Source organism: Bombina bombina, chromosome 3, assembly GCF_027579735.1.
Source record: "Bombina bombina isolate aBomBom1 chromosome 3, aBomBom1.pri, whole genome shotgun sequence".
NCBI lineage: Eukaryota > Metazoa > Chordata > Amphibia > Anura > Bombinatoridae > Bombina > Bombina bombina.
Genome location: NC_069501.1, coordinates 578,529,689 through 578,556,272, shown reverse-complemented (window position 1 = coordinate 578,556,272; position 26,584 = coordinate 578,529,689). Strand labels below are relative to the sequence as shown.

Sequence of the window (26,584 nt, the reverse complement as noted above, 5' to 3'; positions counted from 1 at the left end):
TAGACTGGTGTAAACACTACCAACAAAGAGTGAATTTGTTTAGAAAATACCCTTGCCGATAATAATCATTTAGGGGGAAAACAGCTGGCTTCAAGCAAACCAGAGACAGTTATACTCTACGACATCCACAATTACTAGAGAAACATTTAAAATTTGGGACAAAGTAATCAAAAAAACATACACAAATATCCTCCATAATATCCCCGCTATCAAATAATCCTTCTTTCCCATTGCAAACTCTTCTTCCTAAAGCATTGTCAATAAATATTCATGATGCATTGCCACACCACATTCTAGTTCAAGACAACAAACAAATTTCATTCTGAAATGGTTATAATGCTAGGCCCTCACTTCCAGAGTTGGTATGCACGTATACAACTTACACATTATATATTGACCAATCTTTATAAATCCCAAATTAACCGCCCTTTAACAAGCTTTGAAAACATATGCTATAATTCTCAACCTACTAAAGGAATAATATCTTTGGTGCACAAGCAAAAGTTATCACATTCTTCATCACTTCCTACTTATGTAAATAAATGGGAACGTGAATGTGGCCAATCTCTACCCCAAACTGTAGAAACATGACTAAATCAACCCGATCAATATCAATATTAGAGATGAATATAAAACATGTGCAGATGGTATTACACCCCAGCACGTTTACATTCACTATTTCCTGGCACTCCAGATACATGCTGGAGGGGCTGTCAAGAAATGGGTACCTTTACGCATATCTGGTGGACTTGTACATTAGCTAAACAGTTCTGGCTTTCTATACAGGCAGAAATTGAGAAAGTCCTAAATATTACTCTCCCCTTAGACATATGGACATACCTATTTAATAAATTCCCAAAAATCACATGTAAATTAAAACGGACTTAACTCACTATCATGATGAGTACCATTAAATTGGGTAATAAGCTTTAGAAGCACCTACCATTCCAATAACACCATCAAACCCAATGAAGAGCAAGGACCCAGACAGACACCCAGATCTTTCTAAATGGCAGACAATTAAGCACAAGAAACAAAAAATAAAAGAAACAAGAGGGAAAATTTCCTAGAAAATCCTATGAAGATCTAGAATTGCAAATACGTATATTGCACACTCCTTGGAGTTGGGACAGCAATCAGGAGCGATTGAAGGAACAATAGACTGAGATAATCCCAGTTTATCTTCGGAACATATGAAGAGAAGGTTCTGTATTTTCCGATCTATTACAAGAACTTCCTGATTGTTCCCTATTCTCAGAGACTCCTTCTAGATTATGATTACAGAAGTTATATGATGTTGTGGGAATATAGCTTCCCCCAGTGTAACATGCTTTTTTGGTTGTTCTTATGATATATTACAGTTTAAATCTAGGGGTCCTATTGTTTATTTTTCTGTTGTCAACAATGTATCTTCTTTCTAGCTCCCTCCCCCTTCCCAGTGACGACACAATAAAGACCACGAACTATAATCCTTATTCTCTACAAACTATTCAACTAAGTATCCAGACCAGTGATCCACAGGTAACAAGATTCCTTTTGCACCATGCAAACACAGACATATTGATATGTTCCCTAAAATAAAGATATTATCCCACAATGTGAGGGGATTAAATACTGATGTCAAGAGGCGAATGGCGATGTCACAATACACATCCTTACATGCTAACATATTATTCCTTCAGGAGACCCACTTGCTTAAAGATGGCATCCCAAAATATTGGGCAAAATACTTCAACACTCATTACCATTCGACAGCATCTTCCAAAAAAAGAGGCACATCCATTCTAATACATTCTTCACTTAATTTTATACAGAAAGATATAATTACAGACACTGAAGGGAGATACATATTTATAAAGGGCCGAATTTCAGATTCGGAAATTACCCTGTGCAATGTATACGCGCCAAATGAGAATCAACACAGCTTCTTTCAACATATCTCACACCTGCTCACAGTGGTCACATACTAAAATATTTTTAGCTGGGGATTTCAATATTACCTTGATGCCTATTAACCCAAATGATACCAAACCCTTGACCAATAAACAAATTAGACATAACCGCATTGTTAAATCAATAAAGGAAAGTCTGTTACCTCACTCTCTGATAGAAACGTGGACTACATTATATGGCTTGACTAATGATACCACATTCTATTCGGCAGCACATAAGTCCTATATTAGACTAGATTACATATATATAAGCCAGATATTACAACCCCTATTAAGCAGCTCTCAGATTCATGCCTGTGTGTGGTCTGACCACTCAATCATCACCTTACAGGTGGAAGGAGTGTGTGATCAAAATAGAAGTAGAACTTGGACCTTTGACTCGTCATATATTAGAAATCCCCAAACACATGACAATATACTTAAGCTATTAACTGAATATTGGCACATAAACGCAGACACCGTAACTAACCCGGGGATCACATGGGTGGCACATAAGGCAGTCTTAAGGGGGATACTTATCAAGGAAAAAACATTTCAGATCAAGAAATATAGACAACAATTAATGCAACTTCATACAGAAATTGAAGAATTAGAAAGACGACACAAACATACTAAGACAATAGCCATCCAAAAGACTCTCCGCTCTAAAAAAACTGCATTAGCAGCACACCTTCACTCGCAAGCTACTAGGGCCATTCAAAAACTTCAGGCACAATATTTTATATTCGCGAACAAGCCGGACAGATACATGGCACATAAAATTAGGGAATGATGTAGAGCCTCTGTGATCTCTTTAATTGAGACACCAAACAATACTGTGACCTCACACCCGCAGGAAATAGACACCTTTGCGGCATATTAAGGAGAACTATATGACGGGAGAAAGGTCTTACACAGTGCAGAGACAGAGACACTTACCTCAACTTTTTTTACCCATAATTTATTGCAAACTATATCTAAAGAACAGGGGGAAATATTGAATGCACCTATTTCCACTATGGAAGTGCTAGGGGCCATCAAAGATCTCAAATCAGGAAAGGCAGCGGGACCGGATGGTTTTCCGGGCGAATATTATAAACTCTTTAAAACAACATTAATCCCACATCTTGTTAAGTTTTGTAATTATGTTATGGAAGGAGAAGATATTCCGCATGAACTACTGGCCGCTAAAATAGTAGTAATTCCCAAGCCAGCCAGGGATCACAAGGAATGCCAAAATTATCGCCCAATATCCCTGATTAACCAAGATCTTAAGATCTTCACAAAGATAATAGCGAACCGACTTAAGCACATTATACCCCACCTGGTCCACCCGGATCAGGTGGGTTTTATTAAGGGTAGAGAAGCCCAAGATAATATACGAAAAGTTACTAATTTGATTCAGACCCTGAAGGAGACACGAACGCCTTCTCTGCTCCTATCTTTGGATGCGGAGAAGGCGTTTGATAGAATTGATTGGGATTATATGTTCCTGGCACTACATAAGATGGGATTTGAGGGGGCAGTTATAAAAGCTATCTACTCTTTTCCGGGAGCACAGGTATCATCAGCGGGCTATAGATCTCAATCCTTCCCAATCCGCAACGGGACCAGACAGGGGTGTCCTCTGTCTCCGCTACTTTTCACCCTTTGCATAGAGCCGCTCGCGGCCAAAATTCGCTCACAGGTGGATATAACAGTGGTCAAGACAGCTACGACGGAATACAAATTAGCCCTTTTTGCAGACGATATCTTACTGACTTTGACGAACCCACTGATATCGTTACCAAATCTTTACCAAACACTAAAGACTTTTTCTACCATCTCGGGATTTAAAATAAATGCAGAAAAATGCGAAGCTCTCCTCATTGCGATTCCCCGACAGACTCAGACATTATTAGAGACAAACTTTAATTTTAAATGGATGAAACATACCCTAAAGTATCTAGGAATTCACCTCCCGACTTGTCCCACACAATTATATAAAGTAAATTATATTCCATTGGTTAAACAAATAAAGCAGGACTTATCGAAATGGAAAAGCTTTAATTTCTCATGGCTAGGTAGAGTGGCTGCGGTGAAGATGAACGCCTTGCCAAGGATACTATATTTATTTAGAACTCTGCCCATCAAAATAATAAAAGCAGATTTAGACGCATTACAAAAGGAGATATTAATATTCATTAGGGGTAACAAAACGAATAGAATAGCGAAATCGATCTTAAACAGACATAAAACGCTTGGAGGCATTGGGGCTCCAAACTTAATAGACTATTATAACTCTGCCAGATTGGCTCAAGACATCTTACTACTGAAGAGATCTAGAGAGATCATATGGCCTACCCTAGATGCAAACTTAGGCGGTTGGGGCGAGACAGATTCAATCATTTGGGACCCCGAGAAAACACTAACAAAGAGACACCCAGACCTTATACTACAAATCTTACAGTAGCGACTTGGAAGACAGCAAGAACTAAATACAGTCTCCTGCCTCAGTACTCCTTATACATCCCGATAAGATACATATTACCTATTGAACTCTGGGCTCAACTTAAGAAATGGGAAAATAAGGGTTTATATAGAGTGGCAGACTACATGGTGGGTGGAACTACACTTTCATTTAACCAACTTCAGACAAGATTAGACCCATTGAAACTACACTTGTACATGTATTTACAGGTATACTCGGCTATACAAACATACCTGAAAAACTCGAGAGAAGGCAATGTTACTCCAATAGAAAACTTCTGTAAATCAGAAGACCGTAACAAACATACCATTTCTATCCTATATGTGGCCTTACAATCTTCACAGAATACCACAAAAACCTCAACTATGTTGGCATGGGAAAAGGAACTACATATTTGTAAAGACATAAAAGAGTGGGAAACAAGATTTCAAAATGCGGAAAAAGGGTTTATAAGTGTTGATCTTAAGGAAAATGTTACTAAGACTATCTATCGATAGTATCTAACACCCACGAGAACGGCCCATATGCATTCACAGGGTAGTAGATTTTGCTACATGGGGTGTGAAGAAATAGGAACTTATAGGCATATGTGGTGGGATTGTAGGGAAGTCACGGGGATATGGAGACAACCATCTTCCTTTCTCAGCCAGATCCTAGATGAAACTATTGATCTCACAATTCAACAGGCTCTTTTGCATGAACATATTAGCATATACAATAAACATATTAACACATTTATTAAGATCCTCTGCACTGTCACAAGAACATGCATAGCCAGATACTGGAAAACTGGTATTCCAGCCTGGACAGAGATATTCAATAAAATTCACCACACATATACCATGTATGAGCTGGCATCAGGTATTCTAGATAATAAAGAAGTGGTCCAAGCGGTATGGTATTACTGGATAAGTAAATGAGTCTTATTTATAAAGGACTGTCGGGAGATGTAGCACTAAGTGGTCAATACAACATTAAAAACCTAAACCTATTGATGCACATATAGCACAGACTAAAATATGATGTCATCACTTTCCTCCCTCATCCCTGTTACCCCCCTCTTACCCAACTTACTCAACCCTACCTCCTCTCACTGTTGTACTCTCTAATTTAGGACACCTATAGACAGAGAAGATTATCTTTGGATAAGTGAGCTTGTTGTTATGTATTAGTATAAATAAATACAGAGTTAGGCATTCCGAAGGTGCAATACTTTTAGGGATGATGCTTGGTAATGAAGAAGACGTATGTACTAAGCATCACCACAGCTCAGCGATTTCAAGACTTTGCTACTACTCTTCAGCTAATGATCTGAAATAGTTGTACAAGTATAACCAGAAAATAATAGATTGTTATAAATCTTTATCTGAATCATTTGTCCTATATTTATGCATTATTGTAAACCTACTCTCCGGAGCACCTGATAATGGAGTTCAGCAGAGGGAAAGGTACTGTTAATTTTGTTAATTTTTTCCTTGTCTCTATTATTCTAAATTAATAAAAACTATTCAAACATAAATTGGGTAATAACAACAACTATTACTATTCAGCTGCCGATTTGGTTAATTCCGAGAGCGAGCGCTGAAAAAGCACCTTGAGTCCCACTGGGAGAAAGGCGCTATATAAATACTAGTTATTATTATGAACTCCGCAAAAAACTAATCCATCTAAATTGGAAACAGACAAAACTATCATCAGTTGTAACCTGGAGACACACAGTAACACATCTACTACACCTAGGAAAACACCATCATACACAATTCAAGCGCATATATGACTATCACTCTATAAATTTCCTCTGGGAAGAATATCTAAACTCATAATTTAACTGCATATTATTTTATGCTGTCCAACCAATATCCTGATCAACACCACCTACCTATCTCAGGACATTTTTTACTGATGCCTATTTCATTAAAGAATGTCATACTATTAATTATTCTTGTTAAATAACATGTTGTTTGAAAGACAACTGGTTACCTGTTGAATAACGCGAATGTCATGCTTAATCTATGCAATAAGTAAATTCAAATGTACAATGCTTGTTTTGAAACATTTTGTTTTAAGTATACATTTCTGAACCAATAAAGGAAAATAAAAAATAAAAAATGCCTTAAAAAACACCATTAATATTGGCAGATTGTCTGCCAGTGCATAAGATGGTGTGACCAGTGGGGGGGGGGGGTGAGGGAGGGAAGAGAGCTGTTTGGGGGGGGGGGGGAATCAGGGGGTGGGAGGGTAATCTCTACAGCTAAAATTAACCTTACCTTACAGGCTACCCGATTAACCCCATCACTGCCGGAAATAATAGACGTGTGGTGTACGGCTGCATTTAGCAGCATTCTAATTACCAAAAAGTAAAATGGCAAAGCCATGCATGTCTGCTATATCTGAACAAGGGGATCCCAGAGAGTTCTTTACAATTATTTGTGCCATGATGCACAAGCGGTATGTAATTAATTTCAGTGAGAAGCCCAAAGTTTGTGAAAAAGTTTTTTTTTTTGTATATGATCGCATTTGGTGGTGAAATATACCAAAATGGGCCTAGATCAATACTTTGGGTTGTTTATATATATACACACATACACGCAGGTAAATAAATAAAAACAATGCTCTATTTCTGTTTAAATGGACTGATAGCAAAAATGCTAAAAATTCTCCGGTATTTTGGGAATGTTCTTCTCTAAAAGTCCGGGGAGTGAAGGGGTTTAGATGCACTACTTTTTGTGACCACATTAAGTAAAACAGCCAAACACAAACAAAAAATAAAATATTTGCTGCTAAGCTCAGCATTAGAGATTTTCCCAACTTACCGAGAATGCTTGTTCTGTTTCCGGATATTAGCAATGTGGCAGACACTATTTTATTTATTTTTGTTTTTTAGCACAATACAAGCAGAATAAAAAAAAATACTGCTTGGTTTTTCAGTTACATATTTTCTTCACAATGCTTGTTCTGTTTCCAGATGTTAGTTCAGCAATGTGGTAACATCTTAAAGGGGTAGGAAAGTCAAAATTAAAACTTTCATGATTCAGATAAAGCATGTAATTTTAAGACACTTTAAAATGTACTTCTATTTTCAAAATGTGCTTTGTTCTCTTGGTTTCCCTTGTTGAAAACAAATACACACATCCTACACTAGTGCGAGCTACCTGACGATTGGTGCCTGCACACATTTATCTTTTGTGATTGGCTAACTAGATAGGTTCAGCTAGCTGCCAGTGGTGAAATGATGTTCCTTCAGCAAATGATAACAAGAGAATGCAGCAAATTTAGGGTTTCTAATGTGAGTGAACCCTCAAAGATGAAGAAATTACATGATGCAGAAAATATAGAAAAGGGCAGTCAATCTTTATTGTTATTTTTGTTTGCTTTTAAAAGGGACACAAGTCAAAATACACTTATGGTTCAGAAAGAGCATGCAATTTTTAAGTGATTGTAAAATGTAATGAATTTATGCCCAGTATCTAAAAATAATCTTAAAAAAGGGGCACTTTAGTTAAACTTTACAAAGAAGCTTCTTTTCTAAAATATTTACCATTGCGTTGTGGTAAACATACCACCGTTCCTCCGCACGCAAATCCGGCTTCCTCCAATCGTTGCATGCCCCACAAGCTGGACACCAAAGGGGGCACGCAACGATTGGAGAAAGCGGGACTTGTCCTCGCTGTGCTAAATACAGAAGGAGATGCGGGCAAGCTTTTAGGGACATAAAACTGTATGAACTAACATAAGTTAGTAAATATATAATGCAGCCAAAGCTTACCTGCAAATCAGTGTCTGTTTTAACCCCAATTAACCCCTTTAATTCAGGCATAGTTTTGTTTGCAGCAAGCCACACCTCCCTGGGCATTTCCATATATGGAAGATGCTATCCAGGCCATAGCTTCTGCAGAATGCATTTGTGCATGTGCATGGTAGGAGGCAGTCACATGGCATCTGACTAAAGCAGTGCACAGTATAATGTTGAAGCTTTCACATATCATGTGACATTATCCCCATAGAAATGAGCAAGCTTCTTAGCAACAAACAATAGCAGTACCTGCTGTCCCTCCATTGCTTGCATAAGTATTTATCTTCCCAAGCACACTTTGTTATATGATACCACAAGGTTTGGAGTAGGACACTGATTAGGGGGGTGGAGCAGGCTACACTTGGCAACACTAAAGTTTAATTTTGCAGGCTTTTGGAAATTTTATTTTCTTCACACACTGATTTATCTTAGCTGACCCTTTTACCCCAAGGCAGAACCTGCAGTGATCTGAGATGCCATCGCAGAAAATGCAGCACGTCTGCAGAAAGAATAGGACACATGCAGGAACTCTTAGCACTTTCCCTTTACAGCACTGCTCCACATTAGACTGTTCACTTCAAACAGAGCTTTGCTCTTTCTGCACTGTTAGTTTTCCTTAACAGTGCGTTCAGAGCAAAGTGCTGTTTGAAGAGAACAGTCAAATATGGAGCAGCAGTACATTTTATTGTTGACTGGCTCTCAGGGAATTTTTCAACCCTCCCCCTTAGCCTTTCCTGACCTACAAAGCTGTGACTTCTGATTGTACCTTTTTTTATTAATACATTTCTACCTTGTGATGTTAGATTAAAAGAAAAGTTATTTTTATTTTTTTTAATTTGAGATATTTTAAAAACTTTAGCTTTACTCTCCAGTTAATCAACACATTGCACTTGAGTTGGTGCTTTAGTGTAACTGCCTAATTTAAAATTAAATTTTATTTGCAAATGACCTGCAGAAAAATTTTCTCAAAAAAAAATCTCATCACAGAAAGTGAAGAAAAGTTCTGCATCTGGGCCCTTTTATAATATGCACAAAACTTAAAATATTTTATCGCAATATAATGTAGTATACGCACTACATGCAGACACACACAGGCAAATACATTTTCATGCTAGCTGGTAAGTTTTATTTACTTGCAGATGGGCAAGAGGATTTTTGGGGGTAATCATATGCCCTTAATCTGTGTACTTTTAAAAGGACAAACATCATGCTGCATCAGTAAATGCTTTTTTTTTTTTTAGAATTACAAAAAATGGGTATGTATTTGTTTTAGAGCTTTCAAACAACTGTGATAACAGTTGATTTTAAAAAGCAATGTGATCTTGAAAGAAAGTGGTTAGTAACTTCAGAATAATTGTTATGTTCCATGTTGGATGATGGAAACATTTTTAAAGACAAATATTAACAGTCATGTCTTATCTGTCAAGGTCTCATTTATAAATGTTGTCAAAGTCTCACCATTATCATCCTATAGCTTTTGAACTAAACTATTCAACCTTTATTAAAGGGACATCCCGGTCAAAAACATAATTTATGTAAGAACTTACCTGATAAATTAATTTCTTTCATGGTGGCGACAGTCCAACAATTTGTTACATATGGGATTTACATTCCTACCGGGAGGAGGCAAAGTTTCCCAAACCTCAAAGCCTATAAATACCCCACCCACCCCACTCTTATCTCAGTTTAACGTATAGCCAAGAAGTGAGGTATAAAAAAAAAGGAGTAAGAAAAAGCCATAAATAAAAAGGAACAGGAAAAAATGATGTGCTCTGTTAAAAACAACCCATAATAGGGAGAGGACCTCGTAGATTCTTGCCACCATGAAATAAATGAATTTATCAGCTAAGTTCATACATAAATTAAGTTCTTTCATATAGGTGTGGAGAGTCCACAATTTGTTAAATATGGGATATAATACCCAAGATGTGGAAGACCACGGAGTAACAAAATAAAAAAAAGGGAAGGAAAATATAAACAGCTTTTTTCACTGAAAATAATATCAAAATTAAAGTCTTTTAATAACTAAAAAAATCAGAGGAAATTTTTATAGGCAACAGAATCGAGTGACCACTGCCTGAAGAACCTTTTTACCAAAAGCTGCTTCTGAAGAGGCAAAAACCATCAAAATGGTGAAAGTTGGTAAAAGTATGTTAAGAAGACCAAGTGGCTGCTTTGCAGAATTGATCAACTGAAGCCTCATTCTTGAAAGCCCAAGATACGGCAACTGGCCTTGTAGAATGAGCAGTAATTCTCTGAGGCGGAGACTGACCCCCTTCCAAATAAGCTTTGTGAATCAGAAGTTTTAACCAAGAGGCTAAAGAAATAGCAGGAGCTTTCTGACCCTTCCGTGAACCAGTATGAATAACAAACAAACTAGAAGTTTTTCTGAAATATTTAGAGGCAGCAACATAGTATTTCAAAACTCTGACAACATCCAAAGAATATAAAGATCTTTCTGCATCATTTTTAGGATTAGGACACAAAGAGGGAACAACAATTTCCCTGTTAATGTTGTTCTAATTAACAACCTTTGGAAACATTTTTAAAGTAGTCCGCAAAACTGCTTTGTCGATGAAAAATCAAGTAAGGTGTTTCACAAGAAAGGGCGGATAATTATGAAACTCTTCTAGCAGAAGAGATAGCCAAAAGAAACAAACAAAAAAAAAAATTCCTAGAAAGTAGTTTAGTGTCTAAAGAATGCATAGGCTCAAAAGGAGGAGCCTGTAAAGACTAACACTAGATTGAGACTCCATGGAGGAGAAATAGATTTAATGACAGGTTTTATTCTGGACAAAGCCTGAACAAAACAATGAATGTCTGGAAGATGTGAAATCTTCCGGTGAAACATAACAGAAAGAGCAAAAATCTGTCCTTTCAAAGTACTGGCAGATAAGTCCTTATCTAAACCATCTTGAAGAAACTGAAGAATTCTAGGAATTCTAAATGTATGCCAAGAAAAATGATGAATGGGACACCAGGAAATATAAGTTTTCCAAACCTTATAATACATTTTCCTGGAAACAGGTTTTCTTGCTTGAATCATAGTATTAATTACAGAGTCTGAAAAACCTCTGTGATTGAGAACTAGGTGTTCAATCTCTACGCCATTAAGTTCAGAGATTTTATATCTGGATGAAAAAAGGGACCTTGAAACAAAAGGTCTAGTCTTAGAGGAAGATGCCAAGGCCAGTAGCTGGACATCCGAACTAGATCTGCATACCAAATCCTTAGAAGCCATGCAGGAGCCATCAGAAGTACAGATGATAGTTCCATCTTGATTTGTTAAATCACTCTGGACAGTAGAACTAGGAGGAAATATATAAGCATAATGGAATGACCAAGGGACTGCTAGAGCATCCGTCATTTCTGCCTGATGATATCCCTTGACCTTGCAAGGTATCTGGGAAGTTTCTTGTTCAGACGAGAGGCCATGAGATCTATTTGTGGAAGACCTCAGATTTGAACAATTTGTTAAAATACATCCTGATGGAGAGACCATTCCCCCGGGTGAAGTGACTGACGGCTGAGATAATCTGCCTCCCAGTTGTCCACACCTGGGATGTGAATCGCAGTGATGAGACAGGAATCCGGGATACTTCTTTCATTGCTAAGTAACTTCGAGTTCCCCCTTGATGATGATTGACATATGCCACTTCTTGTGATATCGTCTGTTAAAAACAAAGGTAAAATTCGTTCTTCAAAAGAGGCCAAGCTTGAAGCGCTTTGAAAAGAGCACGTAGTTCTAAGATATTGATTGGAATCTTTGTTTCCTGAATATTCCAAACTCCCTGTGCAGTCCAGGACCCCCATAATGCTCCCCAACCTGTAAGACTTGCATCTGATGTAATCACAGACCAGGTAGGGCAAACAAAGGTGGCCCCCAGAAGAAATTGGTGGTTTAGCCACCATGTCAGAGAAAAACGAGCGTTGGGATCCAAGAATATTAGTTGTGACATTCGAATATAATCCTTGCACCATTGGCGCAGCATGCAAATTTGAAGAGGTCTCATATGAAAATGAGCAAAGGGGATCGAGTCTAATGCTGCAATCATTAGGCCTAACACCTCCATGCACATAGCCACTGAAGGGTATGATAGAGACTGAAGGTTCAGACAAGCTGAAACTAACCTTGTCTCTTTTCTGTTAGAGAAAGAGTCATGGACACTGAGTCTATTTGGAATCCCAAATAAGTGACCTTTGTCTGAGGAATCAAGAAACTCTTTAGAAAATTGATCCTCCAACCATGATTTTGAAAAGACAATAGTTGAGTTGTGTGAGATTATAAATGAAAAGATTGAATGAGAACCAAGATATCGTCCAAATAAGGATACACCGCAATACCCTGCTCTCCGATTACAGATAGAAGGGCACGAGAACCTTTGAAAATATTCTTGGTGCTGTTGCCAGGCCAAACGGAAGAGCAACAAACTGAAAATGCTTTTCTAGAAAAGAGAATCTCAGAAATTGAAAATGGTCTGGGTGACTAGGGATGTGAAGATAAGCATCCTGTAAGTCTATAGTGGACACATAATGACCTTGCTGAACAAAAAGGTAGAATAGTCCTTATAGTTTTCTTGAAAGTTGGAATTCTTACAAATTTGTTTAGTGTTTTAAGATCCAAGATTGGGCTGAAGGAATTCTCTTTCTTTGGTACAATGAACATATTTGAGTAAAAACCCTTTCCTTGTTCCTGTAGAGGAACTGGGACAATCACTCCCATCAATTCTAGATGTGAGAGATTAGAAAAGCCTGAGCTTTCAATGGATGTTTTGGAACATGAGTTAAATAAAACTGTCCCCCTTGGGGGTTTGATTTTGAAACCAATTCAATATCCCTGTGAGATTATATTCTTAATACAGGGATTTTGGACAGATTCTGACCAAATTTTCTAAAAAAGTTTTAATCTGCCCCCTACCAGAACTGGATTAGGGGCCGCACCTTCATGCTGTTTTCTGGAAAGAATTAGGCTTCTTGAATTAAGATTTATTCCAATTGGAAGAAGGTCTTGAACTTCCTTTTAGATTTATAATCTTGAGGCAAAAAAAAACAGACTTACCTCCAGTAATGAAAGAAATTATAGAATATAATTGTGAACCAAATAGATTCTTACCCTGAAAAGAAAGAGATAGTAATCTCATCTTGGAAACCATATCAGCATTCCAAGTTTTAAGTCATAAAGCTCTTCTAGAAAGAATAGCTAAAGAAGTAGTTTTAATGTTAATTTTGACAATGTCAAATACTGCATCACAAATAAAAAGATTTATTTCTTGTAGTAAATGTATTATATTAAAGCATTCAGGGTCTGAAGAAAGTTGCTGAGCAAGATTAGAAAGCCAAAAAGTAGAGGCGGCTGCTACATCAGCAATAGATATAGCTGGTCTAAGAACATAACCAGTATGTAAATAAGCCCTTCTCAAAAAAAGATGCAAGTTTCCTATCTAGAGGATCTTTGAAAGGAATACTATCTTTTAATGGAATTGTAGTATGCTTATCTAGAGAAGAAATAGCCCTCTCTACCTTATGGATAGTTTCCCATAGCTCCAAATTAGCAACAGGTAAAGGATACAATTTTTTAAACCTAGGATTAAAAAAAGTACCAGGTTTAGACCATTCTTCAGAAATAATATTAGAGACTGCATTAGGAACAGGAAGTATTTCCGGAATAACAATGTTAGACGTAAAAAAAGAATTTAACTTGTTACATGGAATATCCTCAGAAGGTTTAACTTCTTCAATACCTAAAGTGACAAAAACTTATTTTAAAAGATAACAAATGTGCTCAATTGTAAATAAAAAAAAAAAAAGATTTATCTAGTTCTGTATCAGATGAAGGAGCCTCAGTATCAGAGGAATCATCATCATGAGAAGATACGTCAGTATTAATCTGATCAGCACAGATTTTACTAGATGAAGACATAACATGTTTCTGATCTCTTATGCTTATTTGAAGGCGGAAATTCAGTCAGAGCCTTTTCAATTGAAGCAGCAATAAATGTCTTCATTGCTGGGGGTACGCCATCTACATCCATCTGTGCAATTGAAACAGAAGGAGCATTTGAAACCAGAGAGACCTCAGTAGGTCTTGATAAAACAATATACATGAGTCACATAATTTTGCTGAAGATGGCACTTCAGAAGTTTTGCAAAAGATACACTTAGCTTTAGCAGAAATGTGTTCAGACTTAGGTCCTATGTTGATGTCAGGGACCGTAGTGGGTTGTTACATTATGGCAGAGGAAAAACAAAACATTCAGAAAAAATTAAAATGAATTACAATTTTATAGACAAAAACACTCTTAATGCTTAAAAAGACTGAGGATTTGGGAAAAAAAAATATTTGCAAAAATAATTAAAATACTCCTAAAAACACTTTAAAAAAGAGCTTTAAGTATAATAATTATGCAGGAAACAAAGCCCCTATCAATTTTGAGGCACAGAGAGATGTAAAAACAAAAATGACAGGAGCACCGGTAGATGAAACAACAGCGTTTATTAAAATAAAATAATGCACACAAAAGTTACTGATAATAACGATACTGTTCATAATGAAAAAGTGCTCTTCAAGCACTGACAGCAGCTTATTGCCAAAAATAAGATAGAGTGTCAAAGAACAGCTGACGCGTTTCGGCTAGAAAGCCGTAGTCTTAGCTGGAGCAGAGAGATGTAAAGCACATCTATTTAAGGCCAAATTATTGCGCAAAATTGCGGGAAAAAAGACGCGGAAAAACAGCACGAAAATGACGTCAGGTTTAAAAGACGCTATTCGGCGGCAGGCTTGCCAGATTCAAATGGCCGGATAAAAGTAAGCATCAAAGTTTAAGAACGAAAGTGCTCAAAGTTTCAAAAACCTTAGCGCATAGCAGCATATAAAAAAAAAAACATCCTCAAAAACAAATTTTGGCAAATATGTCTCAATTTAACAGGAGAAAAAAAACTAAAGTTCCTGGGCTGTAATATATTTATAATAAAGCAATAAACTTTCTCTATAAAAAAAAAGTGCCCAAATTAGTAAGGAGTGCCTTAGAAAAAAAATTGTACTTACCGTAATAAAGCAGACACTCATCCACAAATGCAGACAGGCTAAACCAGTGCTGAAAACAAATCAGCAGAGGTACAGATATAGGAGTATGTTGAACCATAAAGGGAGGAAGGAGATGAATCCCTGTGACCTGTTTACAGATAGTCCAGAAAAAAGGTTTTAAACAGAGGTAGAAACATGATAACCTTAGGCAAAACTCACTCCACGTCCCTCTGACAATCACTGTAACTGAGGGGGAAAAAAAAACGGACTTCAATATACACTTAAACACATCATGCTTTAACCACCTCCAAAGGAGGCAAAGTTTAAACTGAAATATGAGTGAGGTGGGTGGGGTATATATAGGCTTTGAAGTTTGGAAAACGTTGCCTCCTCCTGGTAGGAATGTATATCCCTCAGGGATTCTCGCCACCTATATGAAAGAAATATAAATCTATATAGATTAATTACATATTTGAACAGAAAGATATTTGCAGTATACACGTATTGGAAAATTTGCTTCAAGTAAACAATGTTTTAGTGTTAATATTTTTCTCTGCACATGAAGCATAGCCAAATGTACAAACATTTTAAATACTGCAGCTGATCAGAGCATTAAATTAACTAATTGAGATTACCAGATGGTACAAGCACCCTAGGTTCTCTGACCAAGTGCTGTGTTTAAAATGCTGGTGACCGGTGCATACTTAAATACACTTTTGAAACAGTTCGATTTTATTAGAAGCATTTTTGCTAATACTTATTATCATCAGGTATTTGTACAGCGCCAGCAGATTCCGCAGTGCTAATACATGTATATTACAAAAATGCTTCAATTCAAAACTAAAGTGTTTCCATGTGGATTTTAATTTTGGCAGAAATGTCCCTTTAAAGGGACATAAAACCCTAATATTTTCTGAGAACAGGAGTGCACTGCTGGGAGCTTGCTGAACACATCATGTAAGCCAATGATAAGAGGCATATATGTGCTGTCACCTATCAGTAGCTAGCTCCAAGTAGTGCTTTGCTGCTCCTGGGCTACCTAAGTATTCTATATAACAAAGGATAGAACAAGAACATAGCAACTTATATAAGTAAATTGGGAAGGTGATTAAAATTGCATATTCTATCTTAAAAAAAAATGTTAGATTTCATATCCCTTTAACTTCTTTGAGATCTCATCCGTTTGCTCACCTTTCGTCATACCTCTTTTAAGTCCTCAAATCTCAATGCTCACTCCCTGGACCTTCTTCAATCCCTAAACGCCATGCATCTAATCAAATAAGTATAAAAACATTAACTAGTAAGTTTACTCTTCCTTGGGACATATTTTCACTAAAAAAATAGTCATATTACCAAGACAAAAACTTAAATGTTTCATAAATTCATGCCATAAAAAGAGTTTTAAAGATACCACCATTCACGCATGTCAATGTCAACCCAAAATGCATGCAACACGATGACGACAAACGTAAGCACTTCCCATGCATTACGTAATATCCAGGAATAGCAAAGCCTACTGGGAAATGTAGTTCAAGTAGAAAATAACTCCAAATTCTCCAATTTTCCATGCACGTGCAAATCAATAAATGGTTAGTTAGCACTGCGTTAGAATAACAGTGAACGGTTAAATCTGAAAAACAAATTAATATTTTTACTGACGCATTAGTTTAAAAACGTGAGAGAGACGGTGTTCTATCGAGAACTCCAATCTGACGGGAAGGCTGAGACTCTCACCGAAAGCCATATATCTAAAAGCCACTGTATACTCATACACACCTCTAACCTAGCTTTTCTGATCCCGTGTGTATACCCTATGTTATATTTAGTTCATGGTTGTATACCTATTCTAAAATGGCGTTTTTTCCTACCAAATGTATATTAAAAGACGGGTGTACAAAGATGGCGTACTCCCCCTAAATGTGCAGATCAAAATTGTAATACTGACGCCATTGGCAAGAATCGACACGAACGTCATCTCCTTGCTTCGAAAACCAACAACTAGAACGCTGCCAGTTTCCGGTCTTCTGAAGCGGAAATACTAGTGCTAGCAAGTAGTCGGCTCTGTGGGGTTTTCGCTGGTGTTTTTAAGTAATTCGTAAGAATAATCCTTGGGGATGAAGGAGCTAAAGGAAGAAGAGGGACGCAGGAAACGCAGATCGCAAAGCTCTGAGATGGTACGGATAAAGGAGGAAAGGATTAGCCCTGTCAGGGGACACAGACACCGTCAAAGTCCCAGCGAATCTCCCCAGGAACATCATAAAGGTCGCAGGAGAAGCAGGTATGGCTTTACATGTCATAGTAGTTTTGTGTTTGAAGAACTGTCAGGACAATTTTAACCTGAAGGCAAATCAACCCCCCCCCCCCAAAAAAAAAAAAACTGAAGAGTAATTTATTAAATGAACTGATATTGATTGCTTTCCATATGATCATTTTTACTCAATCGATCTGCAAAGTTTTAATATGGTCAATTTATAAAACACTGCTATTATGTCCTGACCTATGTTTCTATGACTCAACTTGTTATTATGTTGCTCTATCATGCACTATCATGGTATTGTATAACAGGTAGTGAACTCAATTGAAAATATACATTATGGTTATGCTGACTTTTTTGTCAGCTGACATTTATCCAATAAATGGTAACACTTTTATATTGTAAAACTTTTATATGTTTTAAAATTAAGTTTGGAATCAGAGAAATATTTTAGATGGACTTTAAAGTGATTGTAAACTTTAATGCTTTAATCTACAGTATATAACATTATTTATAAAACCAGGGGCACTTTAATTCATTAAAATGGTTAATTACACTTCCTTTTTAAAATATTTACCATGTAGTGATGGTAAACATAGCGCCGTTCCTCTGCCCGCATCTCATACTTGTTTTCTGTCTTAGGTGACAAATCCGGCTTCATCCAATGCTTGTGGGGCAAGCAACCGTCGGATGAAGCCGGATTCGTCACCTAAGACAGAAAACCAGTATGAGATGCGGGCGGAGGAACTGTTAAATATTTTGAAAAGAAAGCTTCATTACAAATTTTAATGAATTAAAGTGCCCCTGGTTTTATAAATAATGTTATACAGGTGGCCCTCGTTTTACAACGGTTCAATTTACACCGTTTCAGAATAACAACCTTTTTTTCCAGTCATGTGACTGCTATTGAAAAGTATTGAGAAGCAGTGCATTTATTAAAATAGCCAGTAGGTGGAGCTGTCCGCTTGTGTTGAAGCAAAGCCAAGCAAGCTGAAATTAATCATTTTAACCAGATCTGAGCTATCGAGCAGATTTCAAAGGAACAAGATCGTCCTGTCTATAACTCAGTCCAGATTGGAATGCATAGAAATAACTGTTTGCAGAAAAATGTAAGTGAAGTCTGTGTTGTGTGATTATTTTATTAGGTTTATAATTCTGTTTAGCAAATATTTTTGTTTATTTAACTTAGTTTAATTATATATTTTGTGTTGTGTGATTATTAGGTTTATAATGCTGTCTAGCATTTAAAGTCTTCATTTCAAAGCTTTAAAAATAATGTATTAAGTATTACTGATGACAATTTTGAGAGGGGCCTGGGACCTATCTCCCTCACTTCCCATTGACTTACATTATAAACTGGGTTTCAATTTACAACGGTTTCGATTTACAACCATTCCTTCTGGAACCTAACCCCGGCGTAAACAGAGGGCTACCTGTATATTGTGGATAAAAGGTTACAATCACTTTAATTGATCACTTCCAATAAAGATGCGCTGTAGCTTACTTTTTAATCTAGCCGTGTCATTCTAATATCCAGCACTCCAGCTGCCCTCTTCAAAACTCATATTTTTTGTGCGCTAATGATTTGACCTGTTCTCCGATCAGCGCTTAATGTGAAAGTAAAGTTATGTGCTCCGCTCTCCTCAGTTACATAGTTCATTGAAAATAAATGAGTTTCAGTCATGATTTGGTACAAATTTGGATGTAAATGACATTTTCGCCGCAAATAAACTCAATATTTTCCAACTTACAATAGAACCCGTGTTTTTTTTTTTTTTTTTTCCCTGCTCATTTTACTTCCTAATCACGTTTATTGATCGACCAATTGACTTTCTGGCCGTTAGGCACCCGCAAGCCGACGTCATCCGCCTATGTGTTCAATTGCACATGCGGCAAATATTTGTTGTGCTCATTGTTTAGGACACGCGTTCACGATTCGCGCATGCGCACACCTTTTTGTTTGAGAACAGCCGAGGACGTCATCATTTTACACTGCGTCTCGGCAACATTGAATCACATCGCATTAATAGCGATCACTATTTAGAAGTAAGTATATAGCTGCTCTAAACAACAATCGGAACATCTATTATTGAACCAAATGTCAATGCGTAACACTTATGTAATCAATCGTTTTTAGTTTGCCCAAAAGAAAGATTTATTTGTCGGCTTTCTATTTATTACTATGATCGAAATGTAACCAATACGTGAATTGACCATAGAAAAAAAGTATCTTTTCATTTCACTTCAATTCAAAAGCGATGCTATTGTGTCATAGCTATTTGTTTTTAGCTATTATGATTTTTTCAAAATATATTTATATCATCAAACATAAAACTTATTGTCCAATGTTAGGTTTATACTATAAAATATTTAGTAACTGTAAAATTATATAAAAATATTAGACTTTTTCTAATCGGCTCCCATTGTCACAAATGCAGCTGTCAGTTGTGCAAATAGCATAATACTGAATGAATACACTGTGTCATTCATTGAGTACTATGTTTCCACCGTGATTCACGTATGCGTGTTGTAAACAGGCTCATCACAGAATCGCATGCGCGTTGAAGGGAAGATCTCCGATTTGCGCATGTGCAATGCATTCTTTGCTTGTGAACGCGCATTTGACATACATATAGAGCGGGTGGGACCGCTCTATACGTCAACACACAGAAACATAGGAAGTCTAAGATGGGCGGAGCATGAAGGATAACGGTAGGAGAAATACATTTTAAAATAAAAGTCAAAATTCACTGAATTTAAAAATAAAAATATAGCGATCTTACTATTTTGAATGTATACAATACTTGGATGTGTTGTAAAGGGCTAAAATTTACTTTCACTATAAGCCATACAGCACTTTTTTTGTAGCTAAAGCGCCCATTGGAGAACACTTCAAAAAGCTTACTTAAAAAATGAGTTTTGAAGTGGGTGGCCGGAGTGCAGGGTATTAGAATAGCATAGGTAGATTAAAAAGTAATGGCAATGCGCCTAAAAGAAGGCAGAGGTGGCTATAAATAATAAGTGTCAAAATGGAGGTCAAATGGACCGCTGAGGAAGCTCGTGGATGTCTATATGGTGGTAGGTAGAGTAGGATGATTCTCACTTCTTATCAAAAAAGAGTGTTTAATTACAGTACATCAATAAAATACATAAATAAAATATTGAGTCATTGACTCAATGCTTTTATCAAGTGTGATTTTATTTATATATTTTATTGTCTCCTTTATTATTTTCATATCAATATCATTTTCATTTATTTTATTTATAGTGTGGATAGTACTAAATTGTATTCACACGGACGAAGTTGCATCAACACATTGGAAGTTGTATTAATACTTGACAATAGGGCTGCAACAACTAATCAGTAAGTTTGATCATAAAAATAGTTGTCAACAAATCTCATTATCAATTAGGTGGTCAGCGATTAGTTGGTCAGTTGCACAGCACCAGCTGCTTTAATCTGGTGATCTACTGCAACTAAGATTGTGCAAAAAAAATTTTTTTTTTTTTTTTTTTTAATCTTTTTTTCTATCCGATTAATCGGACAATAATCATCCGATTAATCGGATAGAAAAAAAAAAAATGTTTGCACAATACCATGTGCAGGAGTTCATCGGATTGAAGTAGATGCTGCTGTGCAATTAACCAACTAGTCGCTGACCACCTAATTGATAATGAGATTCTTTGATAACTATTTTTATGATCAATCTTACCGATTAGTTGTTGCAGCCCTACTTGACAAGATGTATCAACACACACAAGATAGGAGTCTCATTCGCTTATCCTTAATCATTTCAACGCCAAGAGTGAAGCTGAGACAATCTATTGCATATTCATGAAACCACTCACATTGTTTATTCAAGCCATTTCAATTTAAAGGGTTAGAAATCTTTGTCTAAAAATACTTCACAAAAATACATTTTAATAAGAAGAAATATAAATGTAATAAAAAATACCTACTTTGCCAAGGAAACAAAGCTTCTACATATTGAAAAAATGTGTTTATTTTTCATAAAATAAGCGTCATTGACCGCCCATAAAAATAGGCAGAACATTATTAAAATGAATGACCGTGCACCATCCAATCTTTAAGTAACTGCACCCACTTATTTAAAATATTTATATGCCGCGATCTAGTCACAAATCCCATGAGCACTTATTACATATTGGAATCGTATGCGCCCGACTCGTGAATAACCAAAATATTAATCCGAAATATTTGTTTTACCCAAGGATCGCATGCGCAAATAACTTGCCGATATCATAACTGTGCCGCTGATCCCTTTAATGTTTATTTCTTGCGACCAGATAGTACTGCTAGTATTTGGGTACTACATTTCTCTGCTAGTGGTATTATAGCCAATAATAAATAGGATGTGACAAAAGTTTATAATTTACATCCAATTTACAAATATTTATAATCGGCGCTTAGATAAGAAATAATATGCGCATGCGTTAAGCAAGAAGGACTTCAACTGCTCATGTGTGCCGCCATGATATTTCTACCTAGGTAAAACATCGTTATAGGGCCTGCATAATGAGCAAAATTGTGGGTTTGGCAGATTTAAAATATTTTAAGAAAAATATAAGAAAAATTACAAGCAAACGAAAGAAATGCGTTGATAGGTACTAATTACAAATGTGTTTTATTTCTTTCAATGTTTGAAAAGAGGTTTAAATCCTTTTTGAGTTTCCTATCCCTTTAAGCATCATGGATCCATGATTTTTATGTTTATATGCTTTTATCAATTGTGATTTTATTGATGTACTGTAATTAAACGCTCTTTTTAGATAAGAAGTGTGAATCGTCCTACGGTCTACCACCATATAGACATCCACAAGCTTCCTCAGCGGTCCATTTGACCTCCATTTTGACACTTATTATTTATAGCCACCTCAGCCTTTTTTTAGGCGCTTTGCACACTACACCGTAATCCAATCCCTTATTTGGCCAGCTAGGGGGCCTTTGTGCATAGCCAGAGGTCCATATCCGGTCGTTTGGGCTCAACTTTTTCCATTTAGATTAAAAAGTAAGTTACAGTGGATATATATTAGAAGTGATTGGTTAAAGTTCTTATAAAATGATTTTAAAACATTTAAAGTTTACCATCACTTTAATGATTTACTTTACATGCACACACAGAAAAAAGTTAGAGCACACAATCTATATAAGAGGAGTTTATTTTCTGTCCATATCATCTACCTGTGTCCCTCTTTTAAAAGAACTTGCACCTTAAATTGACATAAAAAAAAAGTTAAATGTTTGTATGAGATTAGAGTTCTTTAAAGTTGTGCAGTAGTCAAAAATGAATTGTGCATAAGTGCTTATAATGCATTTTACCACATTACTTGCAACATATGCACACAGGCTGCAAGTATTCAGTCAACAACATTAAAATACCATGCTGCTCAGAGAGTTGGTAGTGGTGTGTATTGTGCGAGCAATTACTATGTTTGCTTCATATATGATGCCACTGACTCTGAGCATGTGTGATGTTTGAAAGCAGGTGTGTGAGGCACATATAGTGTGTATGTAATTTAAACTGGCATTTATACTACAACATTTTTTGCTAATATTGGTATATTTCAGAAATGTTTAAGACTAATTTCAGTTTTGAATAGAAACATTTAATTTTTTTTTACCCTCTCCAGCAAAATCACTTGTAAGAAGTCCTATTAAAAGTGTTTTAGAAATTGAAAGTATGTCTGCCTCCTTAAAGTGTTTTCTCATCAATTATCTCCATATCCGCTCTAGACTGGCAGAATTATTGCTCTATAAACACTGTTAGGTGATAGTGTCATTGTGGAAAACATGAAACGCAAAACATTTTCTTCTATGGTTCAAATAGATCATACAATTTTTAAAGCAATATTAAAGTGAAAGTCAATCCTAGCATTTTCGAAAATGCTTGGATTAACTATTGAAACAAATAAAGGGGACTTTCATTCATGAAGTATAAGATACTTCATGTAGAAAGCTCCTTTAATTGTTTCAATCGATCGCTGTTCTTAGCTGCTACAACAGCCCACGGCAAAAAATTTTTGTCAAGAGGTGACGTTTCACCTCTTAACCAATAGCCGTGTGGTAAATCCGTCTTCCAAGGGTGCCAAGCCGGATTAAGCGCATGGCTATTGACTAAGAGGTTAAAACGTCACCTCTCAAGCCAAACGGTGATCTGCCGTGGGCTGCCTGAGCAGCTAAGAACGGCGATCACTTGAAACAAATTTCAGAAAAATTATAATTGTAAAATCTTCTCTGGAATCCACTTTGTTCAGAAATGGCAGATGTGCATGGATTTGCCATTGGTTTTTGGTAATTAGATGACTGCAGCTGCGCACCGCACTTCTATTATTCCCGGCAGTGAGGCGGTTAATCAGGTAGCTTCTAAGGTTAATTTTAGCTTTAGTGTAGAGAAAACCACCCACCCCCTGATCCCTCCCAAACGGATCTCATTCCTCCGTCACCCCCATCTTAGGTACTGGCAGACAGTCTGCCAATATGAAAATTGAAGGCAATGTTTTTTTCCCCGCAGTGTAGGATTCCCCCTTACCCTACAACCTCCCTGATCCCTTTCAAACAGCTCTCTAAAGGAAGTATTAAGTGAGTCAGATTTGCTCATGCTCAGAACTGTCAGAATGAAATTTAAGTGCTAATTTTGCAAGAAAACAAGTAAGTTGTTGGCTGTATTTTACACAATCTATTTTTTTGCTTTTATGTTTTTTTTTATTTAACATTTGTTTTTTCCGAAGGAGCATTATTTATTATCCCTTTAAATAACTTTCCATTTTACTCCTGTTATCAAATTTGTTTCATTGTCTTGGAATCCTGTGTTAAAGGAGCATAAATGCATTATTGGGAGCTAGCTTAACCCTTTGAGTGCTAAGCACTTTCCCACCTGGGTGCTAAGGTTTTTTAAAGGTATTTTTTTTATTTTACATTTTTAAAAATATTTCTTTTAAACTTTATTTTATTTTTTTCAGATCCCCAAGACTTACACTGTTGGACAGGTTAGGTGATTGCCTTTCCAACAGTGGGTTTTGGGGGTCTGTAGCTGCTTAGATGCCTGAGATACAGGCTTCTAAGTAGCATGCCCCCTGCTCCTATATTTAACATTGTTAATGTTAAATAAAGTTGCGCTGTGACTTCACCGCGCGTAACGTGAAGCCCCGGCGATGCCTGTCACTAAACAGGCCCGATCGCCGGGGTAGGAGCGGTTGGGAGGCCCCCAGATCTCCCTCAAAGTGGGAGAGTGCTAGTGACGGCTCTGAGCCGTCATTAGCACCTGACTGAGACAATTTGCACTCAAGGGGTTAAAGGGTTACTAAATGCACTTTTTTTTTCTTTCATGATTCAGATAGAGCATGCAGTTTGAAGCAACTTTCTCATTTACTCCTATTATCAATTTTTCTTCTTTCTCTTGCTACCTTTATTTAAAAAAAAAAAAGGAATGTAAAGCTTAGGGGGCCAGCCCATTTTAGGTTCACCCTGGATAGTGCTTGCTTATTGGTGGCTACATTTAGCCACCAATAAGCAAGCGTAACTCAGGTTATGAACCAAAAATGTGCCGGCTCTTAAAGTGAAGGTAAACTTTGGTGAATGAAAGTCTGTCTTTTAAAAATACTATTAAAAACAGGGGAACTTTCATTCATCAAAGTTTACAAAGCAGCCATTTTGTTAAAGATTTTTTACCTTTTTTCCTTTCTCTGCTAGAGCAGCTTTCCCCACCTAGAGATCCTCTATTCACACGTCAGCAATGACTAATTCTGCTTCCTCCAATCACAGCTTTCCCCCCAGGGTAGTCATTGCCTGAGGTCATGCTGTGATTAGAGGAAGCAGGATTAGTCATTGCTGACGTGTGAATAGAGGATCTCTAGGTGGGGAAAGCTGCTCTAGCAGTGAAAAGAAAACCATTTTTTTTTTATTTTGTTTTTAACAAAATGGCTGCTTTGTAAACTTTGATGAATGAAAGTGCCCCTGTTTTTAATAGTAGTTTTAAAAAATGGGCTTTCATTCATCAAAGTTTACCTTCACATTCCTGCTTTTTAAATAAAGATAGCAAGAGAACGAAGAAAAATGTGGGTTTAGTATCCCTTTAACACATCAAATGAGCCAATGACAGGAGGCACATATGTGCCGCCACCAATCAGCAGCTACCTCCCAGTAGTTCCTTGCTGATCCTGAGCCTATCTAGCTATACTTTCTAACAAAGGATACAAAGAAAAATAAAGTATATTCGATAGAAGCAAATTGAAAATGTCCCTTTAAGAAGAAATTACTATTTTGAGAAACCAAGCAAGGGTGTACATGTTGAGAGAGAATACAAAAATGTCAGAAGCATTTGCTCCCAGACATCAAGCTACCTATACACAGTGTTTATCTGTCAACTCTTCCCTTTAAGTTGCTATACTTAAAGGGACACTGAACCCAAATTTTTCCTTTCGTGATTCCGATAGAGCATGCAATTTTAAGCAACTTTCTAATTTACTTCTATTATCAATTTTTCTTCATTCTCTTGCTATCTTTATTTGAAAAAGAAGGCATCTAAGCTTTTTTTTTGTTGTTGTTTAGAACTCTAGACAGCACTTTTTTATTGGTGGATGAATTTATCCACCAATCATCACTGACAACCCAGGTTGTTCACCAAAAAAATGGGCCGGCATCTAAACTTAGATTTTTGTATTTCATATAAAGATACCAGGAGAATGAATAAAATTTGATAACAGGAGTAAATTAAAAAGTTGCTTAAAATGTCATGCTCTATCTGAATCACAAATGAAATAAATTGGGTTCAGTGTCCCTTTAAATGTTTCTAATAGTTTGTCAGAATAAGCTAACTTTAATTGCAATTTTGTGCAGAGGGAGCACAAAGGGACATCCCTTTAAGCAAAATCAGTATAAAATGCAATAAAGGCTTTTCAGAATAGCCTCTGAACAAAATATACAAAATTGCTTCTTCTTTTTGTTTTAAACAACTTTATTTTTGTGTGTAGGCATTTTGCTGTCCACCAGTAAGCAATTATCAGTTAAGTATTTGTTGTTCAAAAACATGTTTTTTGTTTCAGTATTCATACTATTAAAAGATTTATTTATTTTTGTATGCTAAATATTTTG

At 36.5% G+C, this 26,584-nt stretch overlaps 2 protein-coding genes across 10 annotated transcripts in view; one reads left to right on the top strand and one right to left on the bottom strand.

Annotated features, from left to right (window-relative positions):
• Positions 1-17,062, bottom strand: part of C3H1orf109 (chromosome 3 C1orf109 homolog) — a 58,248-nt gene extending 41,186 nt beyond the window's left edge. The window contains exons 1-2 of one of the 9 annotated variants that reach the window (XM_053707140.1): positions 16,995-17,062; positions 16,410-16,488 (exon numbers count right to left, since the gene is read on the bottom strand). The gene's annotated coding sequence lies outside the window, so the exon portion shown is untranslated. Of the gene's footprint in view, positions 1-9,741; positions 9,825-16,409; positions 16,692-16,994 lie in introns of those variants that run through there. The other 8 variants (XM_053707136.1, XM_053707138.1, XM_053707137.1 and 5 more) reach the window with 8 other exon arrangements.
• Positions 17,063-17,195: 133 nt separating this feature from the next.
• SNIP1 (Smad nuclear interacting protein 1) overlaps positions 17,196-26,584 on the top strand; it is a 58,231-nt gene continuing 48,842 nt past the window's right edge. Inside the window, exon 1 of the mRNA XM_053707135.1 lies at positions 17,196-17,496. Coding sequence (XP_053563110.1) covers positions 17,333-17,496 — 164 coding nt within the window. The 5' untranslated portion in view covers positions 17,196-17,332. The remainder of the gene's footprint in view (positions 17,497-26,584) is intronic.